The 15,420-nt window shown below is 34.1% G+C and overlaps 2 protein-coding genes across 4 annotated transcripts in view; both read right to left on the minus strand.

The window, feature by feature from the left end:
* Positions 1–5,719: 5,719 nt before the first annotated feature.
* LOC115449252 (histone H1) lies at positions 5,720–6,568 on the minus strand. The gene has a single exon (XM_030177008.2). The coding sequence runs from the start codon at positions 6,534–6,536 to the stop codon at positions 5,892–5,894; it is 645 nt and encodes a 214-aa protein (XP_030032868.1). The 5' UTR covers positions 6,537–6,568; the 3' UTR covers positions 5,720–5,891.
* A 3,983-nt stretch (positions 6,569–10,551) lies between these two features.
* The window catches only part of LOC115449265 (steroidogenic acute regulatory protein-like), a 31,594-nt gene continuing 26,725 nt past the window's right edge, over positions 10,552–15,420 (minus strand). For all 3 annotated transcript variants that reach the window (XM_030177039.2, XM_030177040.2, XM_037439861.1), the window contains exon 12: positions 10,552–14,063. In XM_030177039.2, the coding sequence (XP_030032899.1) occupies positions 13,954–14,063 (110 nt within the window). In that variant the 3' untranslated portion in view covers positions 10,552–13,953. The remainder of the gene's footprint in view (positions 14,064–15,420) is intronic.

The raw sequence follows: 15,420 nt of genomic DNA on the forward strand, positions 1-15,420 counted from the left end.
AAGTGCAAGTGCAAAAAAAAATACCTACATATTTAAGTTATTAAGATAATCTAGTTGTAGGTACATTTATAGATTAACTAAGGAATAGAAAGTACCTCCATTGCGTCACCTACACCGCTGAGAAACCACTGTCTATTGCATACAGTACCTATTTCTTTTATCGAATCGATCAGTGTTCTTTTATTGAATACCATCAAACAGTGAAATCAATGTGCTATTGCGACTATAGAGGTTTCTCATTCTATCTGTCCAAGAATTATAGTTGCAAAAAAGGCATTTTTTTTTATAAGATGGTACCATAGCTCACATAGCAAGCGTCTATGGGCAAAATGAGTAAGGAAAGCCAACAAAACGTGTGGTAACACGATGGACAGATTCATCTCGTTGTGATATTTTCTTGTGGTGTTTTCTCTGTTTTCGGGTACATAACCAATACTTCCAGACAGTGAAATTTTCCGAAAAGGAACCCGACACAACACATGCGTAGGTACTAAGTACTAATATCCATTAATGCGGTGTGCATATCGTTCTAATAATAATTAGATTTTACATTAATTACGAAAGAGAAGCCGGTAGGAATCTGGTTATACTGCTTCCAGGAGATATTAGCAGATAAGAATTTACAATAAAATATAGGTACAATGTGAAATTGGACAATTCTTTTCGGCACTTTGGAATTTTTTGCTAATGAGCGGTTGAGATTGGATGTTTGCGTCAAGAGACTGAATTTGGATGTGGCCTTTTCGTATCATGATTTAAATTATATTAATATATTAGGTATACATATATAATAAATTTTTGAATTAAAATCAAACACAGGGTTTGATTTCGAAGTGGATAATCTTTCGGCTGACAGGTGACACCCTAAATATCCCGCCCATAAGTAATATGAGTGCCTATCATTATTATTATTATTTTTAGTTTAGTAAAAGGTACAAATAAGATAATACAAACAACAACAAATATAATAATATACACAAATCAGTTAATACAAATCACATAACACATAAAGCCAAAAAAAATCCCAACATTTAAATAATCCATCATCTAATTATAGTAGGTATTTTGTAATCAATAAATTTCTTGAGGGGGTAATTCACACATCCTATCCACCCTTGGAACCAAGTTGATACGCCTATATCATCATTTCAGCCGGGAATCGTCCACTGCTGGACATAGGCCTCTCCCATTGAGCGCCACAGGGACCGGTTCTGGGCCGCCCTCATCCATCGGACTCCAGCGACCCTCACCAGGTCGTCGGTCCATTTCGTGGGGGGCCTGCCGACGCTGCGTCTCCCGGTTCGTGGTCGCTACTCCAGAACTTTTCCGCCCCAACGTCCATCAGTTTTACGATCTATGTGTCCTGCCCAGTGCCCACTGAAACGCCTATATGCTTCAGTAAAAATAGCATTAATAAAAATTAAAACTACTTATGAAGGTACTAGCTTAAAGATACCATAACATTTCTAGTAGGCAATATAAAAATATAAAAAGAAAATAACTGCACACGCCTGATGAATTTTAGGCGTTCCTACTATAACTATTATTCAAGTTGATCAGAGCTTTTAAACCTGTGGTACGACAAAATGACCGGTTTGGCGAGGTCGCATACGAAATTATATGCTAAGGTTCCGGCGAAATACCAACCATTTACAAGGAAAATATGTGCCTACTAATAATATGTGAGGGAATATATATTTGTGTCTTTATAATATGTGGATTTTAAGAGCGTTTACGCATCCGCGCGCCGTATGTCTCAAAAACAGCACTTTTCGAAGGAGATAATATCCATCAAAACATTATTTTAAAAACATATGAATTAGTAATTACTATAGAAAATTTTGTTGTCTAAAAAGTTAGTAGAGAAAATTTTTAGATTTATTGAGTATTTGTAAATTGTTTAATGATTACTGAACAGAGGTTTTCAAATTTGCGCTTCGAACGTCTATTTCGAAGCTCAAAATATCTTAAACCACTAAGGAACATAACAATATGTTATTTTTATCTAACTAAAAGATCCTGAAGAAAAAGTTAGTAGAGAAAAAAATATCTTTTTATGTTTAATTCATGAGAAATAAAAATTCAAAGAATTCGAAAATTTCAGAAATGTTGGTCATTTAAATGATTTTTTTTTATCACTATATCTTACTTAATTGAATATAATATTGGATTACTATAATAGAAGAACATCTCCTTAAAAACATACCATTTAAAAATTCTACAAAATTCGTTCTGTTATTTTTCTATAAATATTTTAAATACCACTATAAAACGCAACGCGCAAATCGTTTCAAATTAGTCCGCCTTGAGGCTTTCTAGAGAGAGGACGTATCGCTCGTCGCTCCGGCCAGACTCCAGTTGGCCTTTGCTGTGCGTAGAAAAAATAGTCACGTGTATACAGTGATTGCCACATCTTAGTACTTTAGTAAGTAAAATATTTTTTTCTTTAATGAGTGACAATAATTTTCGTAGTTCTATAAATTATTATTATATTATTATGTTTCAGACACAATGGGAAGTAAAGCTATTTCTAGGCAAGAAAAGGAAACGCAACAACGCTGAAACTTCGGCTAAAGCAAAAGCTAAAAGATTGATGTACTAATGTTATAACATGCGTCAGTAGTTATGGTTGTTGCTTTTTACTCATTAAACACTTGAGCAACAGTTACTCGAAGGAAAAAATGGAACCTTAAGCTAAAAACAATTAGCCCATTGAAATGTTACATGAGCTTTGTATTTTTAGAGGACCCAATATTATTTTTAGAACATGTGTGGGGGTCAATAGAAGCTTAATCTCAAGTTTGTGAGGTCGCCCTCCTTGTCCCCTGGCGCCATCATGGAAAAAGGGGTGAAAACACTTTTTTCGCGATATCTCGGAAACTATGCGTCTTACATAAATTTTGTAAAGTCATAATTTGTAGCAAATTGTTTTGCCTACAAATATGTTAATATAACTTTTTGCCATAAATTAAAAATTAAAGAAGTTATAAGCAAAAATGTGAGAAAATGTTTATAAAAGTTTTCTTTTTTGCTCTATAACTTTTTTTACATTTTACAAAAAATTACCTCAAAGTAACTTGTAAGTGATCTTTTGAGGAAAATTGTTCCCTATAATTTTTTTTTATTTCATTCATTTAAAACGCTGTTACAGCGCTCCAAAGTTTACCGGGTTCGTCAATGCTCATGAGAATCCGGTCGAAACATAATGTTTAACTTATTTTTGTTTTTTTTTTTATTGTAAATCTATTATTACAATTTTTGTTAAATTCGTACAACTTTACTTATTTATTCCTAACTCTTTTCTTTGCCATAGAACTTACCAAATTTAACTTATCGAATGTTATGCAGGTAGAAAAGGTATGAGTTACCATTTGGGGATAAAGGAGAAAAAAAACATATTTGCAGGCAAAACAATTTGCTACAAATTATGGCTTTACAAAATTTTTGTAAGACGTTAAATGTTACGACGAGTTAGCTAAATGATTGAAATTAGCTGCAGAGGACAGGATGCAAGAGGCCGCTAGAGAAGAAACTGATAAAGATGTTGCCTGTAGCGATGTAAAGACGGTATTCCCATACTTACAGTCAAAGCTGACTGCTGTTGGTCAAAAAGTACAGAACCAACTATTTTGCTTCATCGTGTGTCGCAAATATTATGCAAAACTATGGATACAAAACTGGTAAATTGTTATACATGTATGTACAATCGGTCGATTGATGATCGATGTCACTGAGAAGCAATACCTATTAAAAAAAAAAAACTATCCAAAAAAATATAACCAACTTCCAAAAAAAGAAATCTTTTATTTCTCACTTTTTAGTTATACATCTAAAAATGACATCTCATTACATACACCTTCTGACTCAAAATATAAATTCCAATATGTAATTTCTAATGACTTAATTTAAACTTTCAATACGCTAAATATTAAATCTTGCAGATCTAGGGAGTAATTATGTGGTCCATTATAAAGATCGTAGCACAGTAATTTTCCTGTTTTTTTGTCTGATTACGGAGTTCTGGTGCCTATCTTTCGGCTTCATGATGAGCTCCACTTTACTAAGGGTACTTTTCTAAATGCAAATGCTTAAATTTTTAAGCATTTACATTTAAAAGTGAAAATAACAATTTGTAAAATTGCCGTTAAAATTTGTTAAAAATGTTTATTTTCTTTTATAATTACAAAATGATACATATAAACTATTTCATGATGAATTCTTATATATTTAATAATAGAATTCTTCATTTATCATAAATTCATAAATCATAAGTTACATACCAATTAGATAATTAGAGCGAAAAAATCAAAATTGGTTGGTCTGACTATAAAGATAGCCGACGCGCTAACTCTACGCACACAGCTACGCAACGGCTCTGTGTGAGTGAATTTTGCGAAGAATTACCTATAGTTGACTTCACGCGCGGCACGTAAACGCTCTTAAGGAAATAGACATATTTATTTATTTAATGTTTACAACAGACAATATACAGAGAATACATGATTTTTACATATTGCAATATTATGGTATCAGACAGTAGTGTTTCTCTAATTACAGTAAACTACTTATAACAGTATGCATAAATTATGATGTAATAACTCAATTAAGGTTAATATAAAAGAGTACCTAATTAAAAAATAAATAATAAAAACAATGATGTACCACTATACCTTGTGAGTAAATTTGTTTGTTGAAAGCAATATAAATTTTCATGGGTAATGTGTTCTGTGAAATTAGACAGCAATAGTCAATTGAATTTAATTATGTACCTATATATTATTGTTAAGATATCTATGCCCTTCAAAGCAGTGGTTATGTCATTATATTTTATAGTACCTAACTCTCACAATTGGCGAGTGCTTTCATGCAGATAATGGAGCTTTATATTTTTTGCACCGTTTGCACTCACCATGACGTTCGCCATGACATATTTGCTCTTTTTGTATTTTTATGTTCGCATGTTTTTAGTTCTTTTATTTTATTTCTTGTCAAGCTGTTTGTGCCAATAAATGTATTATTTTTAGCAAAACAAGCAGGTTAGTAAATGAGTCATCTGATATTAAACAATATCTACCGACAGTAAATACCCGCAATATCAAAAAAATCGCAATGTTATTGGTTCAGTATAGGTACTTGTTTATTTTCATCCGTGGCGATTAATATTTTGGAGGGATTTGCTAGCCACTAACCACTTGCTAGGGTTTGCGTGTGGTCAAACCCCTTGTGCTTCCTGCAAGAGCCTAGGTACTGTCATACCTGCCACTTATAAGTTCATATTTCAAGAAGACTGGTTTTAAATATTTTTTTCATTGTTAACTCTTTAAAAGTTAAGTGACGATGATTTAAGTGTGGTGTGTACCAATTAAATGCATCGACAAACTTACATAATTAATCAATGCTCCCCGGGAATCGAACCCAGAAATGTTTTCCCCGATGAGATAAATATAAAATAAAAAACTGGTTTAATTCTCAAATTATTTATTATACATATCAACAATACTTATTTATACATTTGTCAATATTTAACATCATTTTTAACAATAATCACAGAATCCAATAATTCCTAATCCACTATAGTTAATATAGAAGCTGAAAACTTAGAGCTTGGCTAAGTTTTCTGTCGCCATTACCAGCGTGTTTGAACACACTGGATGATTAGTATTTTTTTTTTTGTATTTTCCATTTATCTCCTTAGTGATTTCTTCCTCTTTTTCTATGATTTTCTTCTTTAATTCCACTTACAAATTTCGTCTTTCACTTTTCATCTTAGATACCATGATAATTGTCTCAAAGGCTTGCCAATATTTGTTAATCATGTTTTTGCATAGGTATCCTTTAATTTAATGATCACCTTATTATTATAATTCGATATTTTTCTAGCATTCTCGTGGTCATTTAGCTTTCGGTTTCATCTTCGGTGGTTTTATGATAGATCCAATGCTCTTCCTCTTCATCATCATGGCCCTCTTCTTGGCTGGAGTCTGAACAACTTTAGCCTTCTTCTTCTCGTCGATCGCAACTTCTTTGCCTTTCTTCTGTGCCGGTTTTGACTTTTCTCCGGCCTTACTTTTCACTTTTACCGCCTTCTCCATTGTTTTCTTCTTTTCTCCTTTAGGTTTTTCTTTTTCAGTCTCAGTTTTCTTTTTTTCTTCAGATTTCTTCTTTTCTGTATTTTTTTGCGGTTTCTTAGTTTTCTTTGGTTTGTCTTTGACTGGTGCTAGTTTGAACGATCCTGTTGCTCCGACGCCTTTTGTCTGCAGAATGGAACCATCTTCAACGCCGCTTTTGAGCTGTTTGTTGACCAGATAGTTGATTTTCTCCGCGTTTAGTTTGTATTTTTCTATGATAAACTTCTTAATAGCGTACGTAGATACTCCTTTCCTGCTTTTTAATTCCTTGAGCGCTTCATGTATCATCACTTTAGTAGTTTTCTTGTTATTATCGGCCAGTACTTCTTCTGTTGGACTTTTTGGCGTCTTTTTCTTTTTCCCGGGAAGCGCGGATTGAATTTCGATGTCGGAGTGTTCGGACGACATTTTTGTTCCGTTTAACCAAATTGGATTTTAAGTTAGTGCGCGCTTAGCTAAATGGCGGCATTACCGTAAGGAAAGCTAATTTGAAGATCCTTGCGACAATGCCATTTTGATCCTTATTGGTTGAAATATTCAAAAAATATACCTACCCACATAAGAAGTTATCATTCTATTTCATTTATTGCATGTAAGAAAGCAAGTATAATTCTACTATTTTATAGGCAGATTTATTTTGTCCTATTTTTAGTAATGTCAAAAAAATGCGATTCTTAAACTGACTGTTACACGTAGGTACCATGTTTTAAATAACCTGCATTTATTTACATTAGTGGGAGAGTATCTAATTATTTAATGAGTTAAGACAAATAATGAGCAAGAATAGCAAGCCAATAAGTATAATTTTGGTTTGTTGACCATAATAATATTATTTTTGTAGGTATTACAATTACGTAGGTACTTAACTAATTACTTAAGAGTATTATAGAATGTTTTTGAAATTGCCTTTTCTCATTTCCTTAATGAACATTTAAATTAAACTATCTTCTAATGATAGGTACATTGAAATGAAAAGCGTAGTACCTACCTACCTACTTCTAAGTAGGTCCTATGATACTTTATTACCTACAACAAAGGAATTATTAGTGATATTATTTTCCACTATAGACATACTTAACTCCACATTATTCAAAATTACCCACATCATAATAAGCATAAGTTATTCTAATAACTTCTGATTGGTCGTTACTTTCGCTATTCATCAAGCACCTTTATCTAATTGCAATATACGGTTTTGACGAGGGAGGAATATTTTTGTTTTTTATTAGGTGTACTTAGATATGACTGAAGTTTTGTCTAATTTTCTTTTATGTAAAATAGTAAATGGATATTAATATTTTTGTAACTTGACGAAAAAGCAACAGATACTTAACATTTATTTGCGTGCTTTTGTTTTGTTAAATTTAAAGTATTATTTGAAAGGCCCCATATAAATATTGGCATCTATAATAATCATGATAGAATATAAATACAATACTTACGTCATACATTTACACAACAGAATAGAGTTCGTTAAAAATAAGTGCTTATATAGGTATACTTAGCGTGGATTTATTGGGAACCCGTTTAAATAAAAAGGCTGTAAGTTTTATCAGATTCTGTGTTAAAGGCCATAATTCTACGAGTTATTTAACATGGCGGATGCTTCGCGCCAAAATCAATTAAAATGTAAGAAAGAGACAGTGTATACCGCTCTCTTTCACAAACCGGACCGCTAAGATACGTCAACGGCGTGGGGCTTGAAAATGGCACGTCTGGTTAATTGCTTTATTATGATAATTTTATTAATAGTTTTAGCTGGTTTTGCGATTATTGATAGTACACAGGTATTGGGTGAGTACCTAACTATTGACTTGACAATTTTTTATAGGTACATTAAATAATTTGGATTTCACAAATTGGCAAAAGGATATGGAATATCTACCGTATTTGCCTACAATTATTATTTACAGAATAGGCACAGATTCAACTAGTGCTAGTACTAGGCGATATAGGTACTTAAATTCGGTCATCGAAGGCGTGTAGACAAGGAAAATTTCGATTGCTGTAATAACAATGATCCGTATCAATCGCATGTAGACAATAGTTCGGTACCTGCTCTCCACAATATTCATTACGATGAAATGTGCTTAAAATGGCTAATGTAGGTATTAACTTGAAAGGGAGCTATACCGGTCCTCCGAGTGAACACTTGAGCCGCTCTAAACCTTAGCATAACCCCCCCAAGGGCCAATTTGATGCGCTCGGTCTTCACACCGAATACACGGCCATGCACAGGGAGACATTTGTCACGGCCCTAGTCACACAGTTCACATTGAGGCCTATGGGGACTTACATACATTTCCTGGCCTCCTCCCTCCTTCCTAAGAGGGTTCTTTCTCCTTCCTCCACACTTGCTTCCCCAGATATCCCCTCCCAATCTTCCTCCAGAGTCCTGCAGTCACTAAGCCATTCCAGTATCCCATTCGGAAGTTACCCCCCGTGTTGACTGCGAGGTCTGATACTCGAAAAAAACCGTTAGCATTTCATTATTAACATTTATGAAATACATATCAATGGTCAAGTCACAACATGACGCGTGACAAGATGGACAGAGTAGCAGAGTTGTTACAGAATGGTATCATAGTGATAAACAGGGGCGGTTTTAGGGGGAGACGAACCTGGCAACCGCCCAGGGCCTCGCGCCTACAGAGGCCTCGCGCGCGGTGCTTTGGAGGAATTTTTTACGATTCCAAGCAAACTGTTAAAACCGGGGAGTTTTCTTGCGCCGTCCGGGGCAACGCGTTGTATTTTTGATTTCGCCTGGGGCCTCGCGCCCTCTAAGGCTGCCACTGGTGATAAAAGAAGTGGAAGACAGCATATACGATGGGAAGATAAACTGAGGATGACAGCTGGAGATGAGAAACTCAAGATAGATAATGAAAGTCTTTGAAGGAAGATGGTATCCTAAAGACGATAAAACACGTGGAAGACATCATTTAGGATGGGAAGATGAACTGAGAATGACAGCTGGAACAACTGGAGACGGGTTAGGTAATCAAGATACACAATAGAAGGTGTTAGAGTAAGCTTTTGCCAAGACGCACACAGAAACAAGACTTGTTATAGTACAATATTCTTGTTAATATCTGCTACTCATTCTCATATTGGAATTAAAGGGATTAAGTAATAATAACAAAAAAAGTTAGGTTGGCCCTCATACAGCTGCGCGTGAATATCGGTAAATTGAAGGGTTGCAAGTTCGATCCTTGCACCGAGACGAATATGTTCGCCAATATTTGTAAGTATCTAATGTCTATAATCTGTCTCAAAATTCTTGACATTTATGACACAAGGCTTATGTAAAATTGAGGGTCTGGACTATGGGATATGTTGATATTTGTTATGGTTTAAGCTAGTTTTCAATCGCTGCTCCACTATAATGTTCGTATGTATGTATGTAAATAAAAGATAGGTAGGTATGTGGTTTTGCTAATTTTTTTTTCACTATTTACGAGCTTGCTGTTCGCCTGATTGTGATACGACCCATAAACAAAAGAAACACGATTCAACAACTTGAATTACAAAATAGAATTTGGTATTCCACTGCGCTCGCCATCTTGAGACATGAGATGCTAAGTCTCATTATGTCCAGTAGTTACACTGGCTACAATGTCCTTCAAACCGGACCAAAACAGTAACTCCACACTGCTGGTTGACGTCAGAAATAGACATTGCGGTGGTACCTACCCAGACGAACTCTCACATATTATGAGAGGCTTACCACCAGTAGTTCTGAATCTGTCTGTTTTCTGAAGATTTTTTCCTACAAGACTGTATGAGATATTCTAATAATTCAGGAAGAACGTAGTGCACTGCTTTCTAATTTAAAATTCGGTTGGTGTTGCTACTGTTTGTGGGCAGTAATGGTGTTCAAAATCAGGTAATAGGTTTGCTCATAATTAAAAATGACTAGCTTTTGCTCGAAGCACCTCCTGTGTGAAAGGCCCTTCCCGGTATTAGTTATTTGCGTCTCTGCCTACCCGTTAAAGACTTCACCTAGTTGAATGAATTCCTCCTGGCTAGATGAACGTCTACCATGGCGGCCAATTTTAACAGAGATCAGCCAGGTGCACTAGTGTGTGCGCAACACACAGGTGCACTCTTTGTTCCTTTACTCTCATAGTTCGGTGAGACGGCAAGCCGACATTACTAGAGAGAAACCCGGCGCAGGACCAACAGCTTTACGTGCTTTCCGAGGCACGGGGGTATCACACCGCTGACTTTCTGTCTTCGAACTACGACTGAATAATTTTTAAGATGGAAACAGTCACAATTATTTTTGCTCGACCCGGGAATCGAACCAGGACCTCAGCACGATTGTCTTACTCGTACTGTGTACGCATTACAATTATACCATCTAGACAGTCGAATTTCTCATCGAATATAAGTATGGGACCTTACCGTAAATAAAACTTTAGAATTGTTTAATAAAATTTTATTATTAGGTACATATAAATAACTAATTATGTAAATGCACAATTTTTGTAATATGTCATTTTGGGTGAGATAATTATGTTAAAATAATAAATAAGTTTCTATGTTTTCTTTCTCTAGATACTTTCGGGCAAATACATAAAAAATTAGGAACACATAATTTTATAATTAGTACAGATCCGGATTTGGAAGCCGAGTTGATCACAAATTCACAATTGGAGACTTTATAGGGGGGTCTCGTCCCCCAAAGTTGCCTGACATGAATTTAATCTCTACCTAATACATTTTATCTATTTTTTTCTACAAGGAGTATTAGCTTCATATATCTTTCTATGTCACCGGCAAAGTGCAAATGTAGACATTGTTAATAATTTGTAAGTGAAAAACCGTTAATTTAAACTTTCAGTAAAAATATAAATGTGTAAAATAAAATTGTATTTTTACAGGTTAAATTCAGATTAAAGTATAAAAAAATATTTTAAAGAGTAAAAGACAAGATTTATAAATAAAATAAGATTTCGATACACATTTTATTTGCGTACTTAATTCAAAGACACTCATCGTATCTACTGAGCAATAATGTGTGGTAAGCTTGGAGAACACATTGTGATTTCGGACAGAATTTAATACAAGAACATAATATTAGGCACGAAAGAAATGCATGACAGAAAGTGAAAGGTCAAAGGATGTACTGTATAATTATGTAGGAAATGATGTGATAAGATAGAAGTCTTATAAAATCGAATATACAGTTTTGGTGTTATAGTCCATGCTGAGCTGGCTGCGGTGACCGCAGGTTCGATAACGATTTGAGTCAAAGTTAGTATAACATGGAAATATTTATTTGGGATGGAAATGGGAACGTAATTTTCCGTTTCTGCATATCTGACACAAGTTTTTTTTAATATATTCTATATTCGTGATGATTAGGTCTAATTCATAGATACATTTTTAATTGGCGTATTTAGTATTGTTATATGGGTGGTGCAAGTATTTTTTTCAAGGAAGATGGATAAATAAGTTGTGGCTCATAAACTGGTGTTATAATACTGTCCGATAAAACACCGCAGAATTAATTTGCGATTTTCTTTGTTTTGCCTACGAAGAATTAAAATAAGTTTTCAGTGATAGCTAAATTATACTATAAAAATAAAAATACAAATCTAAATAGTAAAATAATTCGTAACAGTGTAGGCCCTTGGTTGGAGAGCTATTATCAACAGCGCCATTTTCAATCTGCCGGTAACATCACTTTTCAGTATTATCTGTGCAGGATGGTATCAGGTCCACCGCTTTATGTAATTTATATCACAATGCTATTTATAGAGTATAAACGTTAACTACATGTTCATTAACAGCTAAACGTGTCAATGATTACTGGTAAATTCTGTTGTTAATATATTTACTGACTGGTGACGTATTATGACGTCCTGATTAAAGTCGTGACGCAATAAGACGTCGAATTGTATTGATATGGTTTAAAATTTAATTACAGCATTCATTCGCTTGTAAAATCTATTGTTTCGGATATATTACGTCTTAAAGAAAAATAACTGTAGGAAAAAATGTTTTAATACTATTACAATTAACCCATACATTATCCTCGATCAACTTATAAAATAACCACTCTGGGGAATCATATCTAAAACAAAAAACAGGCTCAAAAAATAAATAAAATTGCTTATTATTTTCAAGGTTTTGAGGTCTTAAACGAAACTACTTATACTTTAAAAGTAATAAACAGAGCCACTGGTCATTTTCTATCTCAAGCTGTGAGTCATTTTATAAAAAAAAAGACAGAATTATTTGATTTAGTATCAGTACTTTAAAAGTTAGTTTAAAACATACTTAAGTTAGTAAAATGCATTAAATTTGATACTTTCAAGTTACTAGTGGCTTCATTTATTAATTCATCAGTTTTCTTTGCAGTAACACTATGTTCTGTCATGATTTTTACTCTACTGTGTTGGGATAAATATTAGTACAATTCATTCAATAGTAAAAATATCTATATGTACGCATTACATTGCTTATGATTATGTCGATGTATATTTTATATACAAATGCTATACACAAGTTTATAAAAAAGTTACATCTTAAAACCAAGTCAGGTGTTTTGTATTTTTTTTTTCGTATTTTTTGTTTCGCACTAGACGTTTTAAGAAATAACTGATTTACTGAATAGTTCGCTACATTCATATCGCGACCGTAATTCGTTTAAACTTACATTTAAAACGTATTCTCTCGACAGCATGATTAGATTATCAGTTGCCATTTTTATGCCGGCATGAACAGCTAATTACACATTTCAGATACATTTATATACAAAGTTAGCTTCACAAGGCCGGATTTAGGAGTTAATTTTGGGGTGTTATTAAGTTTCTTGACATTTACTGTTTAGTAACACAGCCACAATGCTATTATAAATTTATTTATATTTATATTGGTGTGTTAGCAGATTAAAGCTTACAAAACGAAGGGAGGTTGCAACTAAAAATAACCTCTCACATTCCCTCCTAAATCCACCCACGGGCACAATAAATACCAATTAACGTTTTATAAAAAAATATCTTTTAAAGCATATTTTTTCGGGAGGCTTGCAACCGTAATGGGAATTTTATAACTACACCCAATATTGGTACAAGCCTTTGCCATTTTACAATATAAAGTACGCCAAATACATTATTGTACTCATACGCCAAAATATTGCTTTCTTTCTAATTATTTTTCTGCAGCTATGACAGATGTGAGTAATCAAAATGAGGATGAAGAAAAATGGAAATAATTTTAATTTTATTACACTTTGTTCTTTCAATTACATTTCATACATAAAGACGATTTGTTAGACTTATAAATCAATTAATTACGGAACAATTCAGATAGCAGATAAGAAATATTTTGGTTACATTATCTAGATAACTATTAATGATAGCATAATTATTAAAAAAGAAAAAATATGCCTGATAAGTTCTATGTAGTAAATTTGCAAGAAATACGTTATCAAAATTGTGATAAACTCGCCGTACGCTACTGCATTTATTAAATACTTAAGGGAGGTATATACTCATCTAAGTTCCAAAATTGGTTGTTTTAGGTGAAATAAAACCCTTTTAATTATTTTTTTCTAAAACATACGTTACGATTATCTAGGGTTAAATTGTTATACAAGATAAAATATACTACGATAAACTAATACAATATGAATAGGTATTCAAATCTAAGGCACTACGTGTTTATCAGAGCACTGCCCCCCAACCTTCCTACTGGTTACGGCCCTGTAATAATTTTAAAATAAAAATCTGTCATCGCTACAGAAATATATCTTCACAATCGAATCCTAACTACCCGTGTTTTATAAAAAATTTTGAGCCCGCCAATGTTTGGCACTTTAGAACCTGCCTTGCTCCTTCGCTTCTGCTACAAACTTCCTCACGTGTACTATGTAGTCCAACATCACAGTGGAGAATGCTGCGTCCAGGACGAACTGAGGTATCTTGCCTGCAGACAAAATACATAATCCAACAATTACATATATTATTCTAAACAGCAGATGATAGACGAAGCAAAAAAAAGAAAACAAGATAATAGAAGAATATTGCATTACATGTACAAAACGAGAAAGGTAATAATATTTATTAACAACTGAATACGACTCTATTTCGAGAAATATAGATTTAAATTCCCTTAATCACCACTTCTCTTCTTAGTCCAAATTTAATAAGAACCTTACAAATAACACATTAGAACTCTTTTTCAGCCATCACACGCCCAACTATTCCTCATTCGTCTTCAATCTGTTTATTGCTTGCGATGTTGGAAGCATTATGTCGAAATCCAACGCAGTTGAAAGCGACTGTGTGGGCTGTACTATGATCCTTTCTATCCTGAACATAATTTTACTCATCATTTCTCACGTCCTTAACTATTCCATCACAATTTGGACATTTCCAACTGTCTGTAAAGAAGCTCAAAGTATTCCCATTCCGAAATAGGCTAACTCCTCTATGTTTGCCGATTTGCGACCGATATCAATCCAAAGTTTTGGAACTCCTCATGCATTCCCAGATCTGTGAATTCCTGTCCAAAAAGTATCTCCTTAATCTTCAATCTAGCTTTCGACCTGTTCACAGCACTACCACATACTTGCATGCATGGAGAAATGGATCCATGAAGAAGGGTAAGCTGAGAGTTTTACTCTTCTTGACATCAGCTATGCCTTCAATATTGTTGATTTTGGTGTTATGCTTGGAATATTGCACTCTTTTAATATATCTCCAGCGGCAATAATTTGGTTTGGCAGTTACCTCTTCGGACGCTGACGGCGGATTTGCATTTACGATAAATTTTCGTTTTATTGCGCCAAAACGGTTGGCATCCACGGGGCGGGGTTCAGACTGACTCCTCTTTGTAGTATTCTTTAACTTTATTTCCCATCAACTTCGTTCTTCCTTACGACCTTTTTGCTGACGATCTATAAGTTTACTCTCAAGCAGCATTGTATGTTATGACGAAGGAGATACGGACCGCATTTGTGAGTGGAGCAAGGCCTATGGATTATCTATCGATTCTTCAGAAACGCAAGGCTTAGTCATTAGCAGACATAGGATTTTAGCTAAATTAAACTGGCCTGTTCAGTGACACTGCCAAAAACCTCGATATATATTTTGATATTTTGCTTTTTTGCGGTCCATTGATTCAGGAAGTTAGAAAGTTGTTTGCAACAGCTGAGTCTTTGCGACGACTTCATCATTTTCTTCCTGCTACAACTAAAATTTCACTTGCATAATCCCTTCTTTACTGGTGCTTCCTTGACGGTAATTGTCACTTTATTTGCTTTAGTCACTGTAAATTTCAT

The sequence above is a fragment of the Manduca sexta genome, chromosome 18, assembly GCF_014839805.1.
Source record: "Manduca sexta isolate Smith_Timp_Sample1 chromosome 18, JHU_Msex_v1.0, whole genome shotgun sequence".
Classification (NCBI taxonomy): domain Eukaryota; kingdom Metazoa; phylum Arthropoda; class Insecta; order Lepidoptera; family Sphingidae; genus Manduca; species Manduca sexta.

What these genes read in the sequence shown, in the direction of transcription:
- LOC115449252 (XM_030177008.2), bottom strand. Translation starts at nt 6,536, where the DNA reads ATGTCGTCCGAACACTCCGACATCGAAATTCAATCCGCGCTTCCCGGG.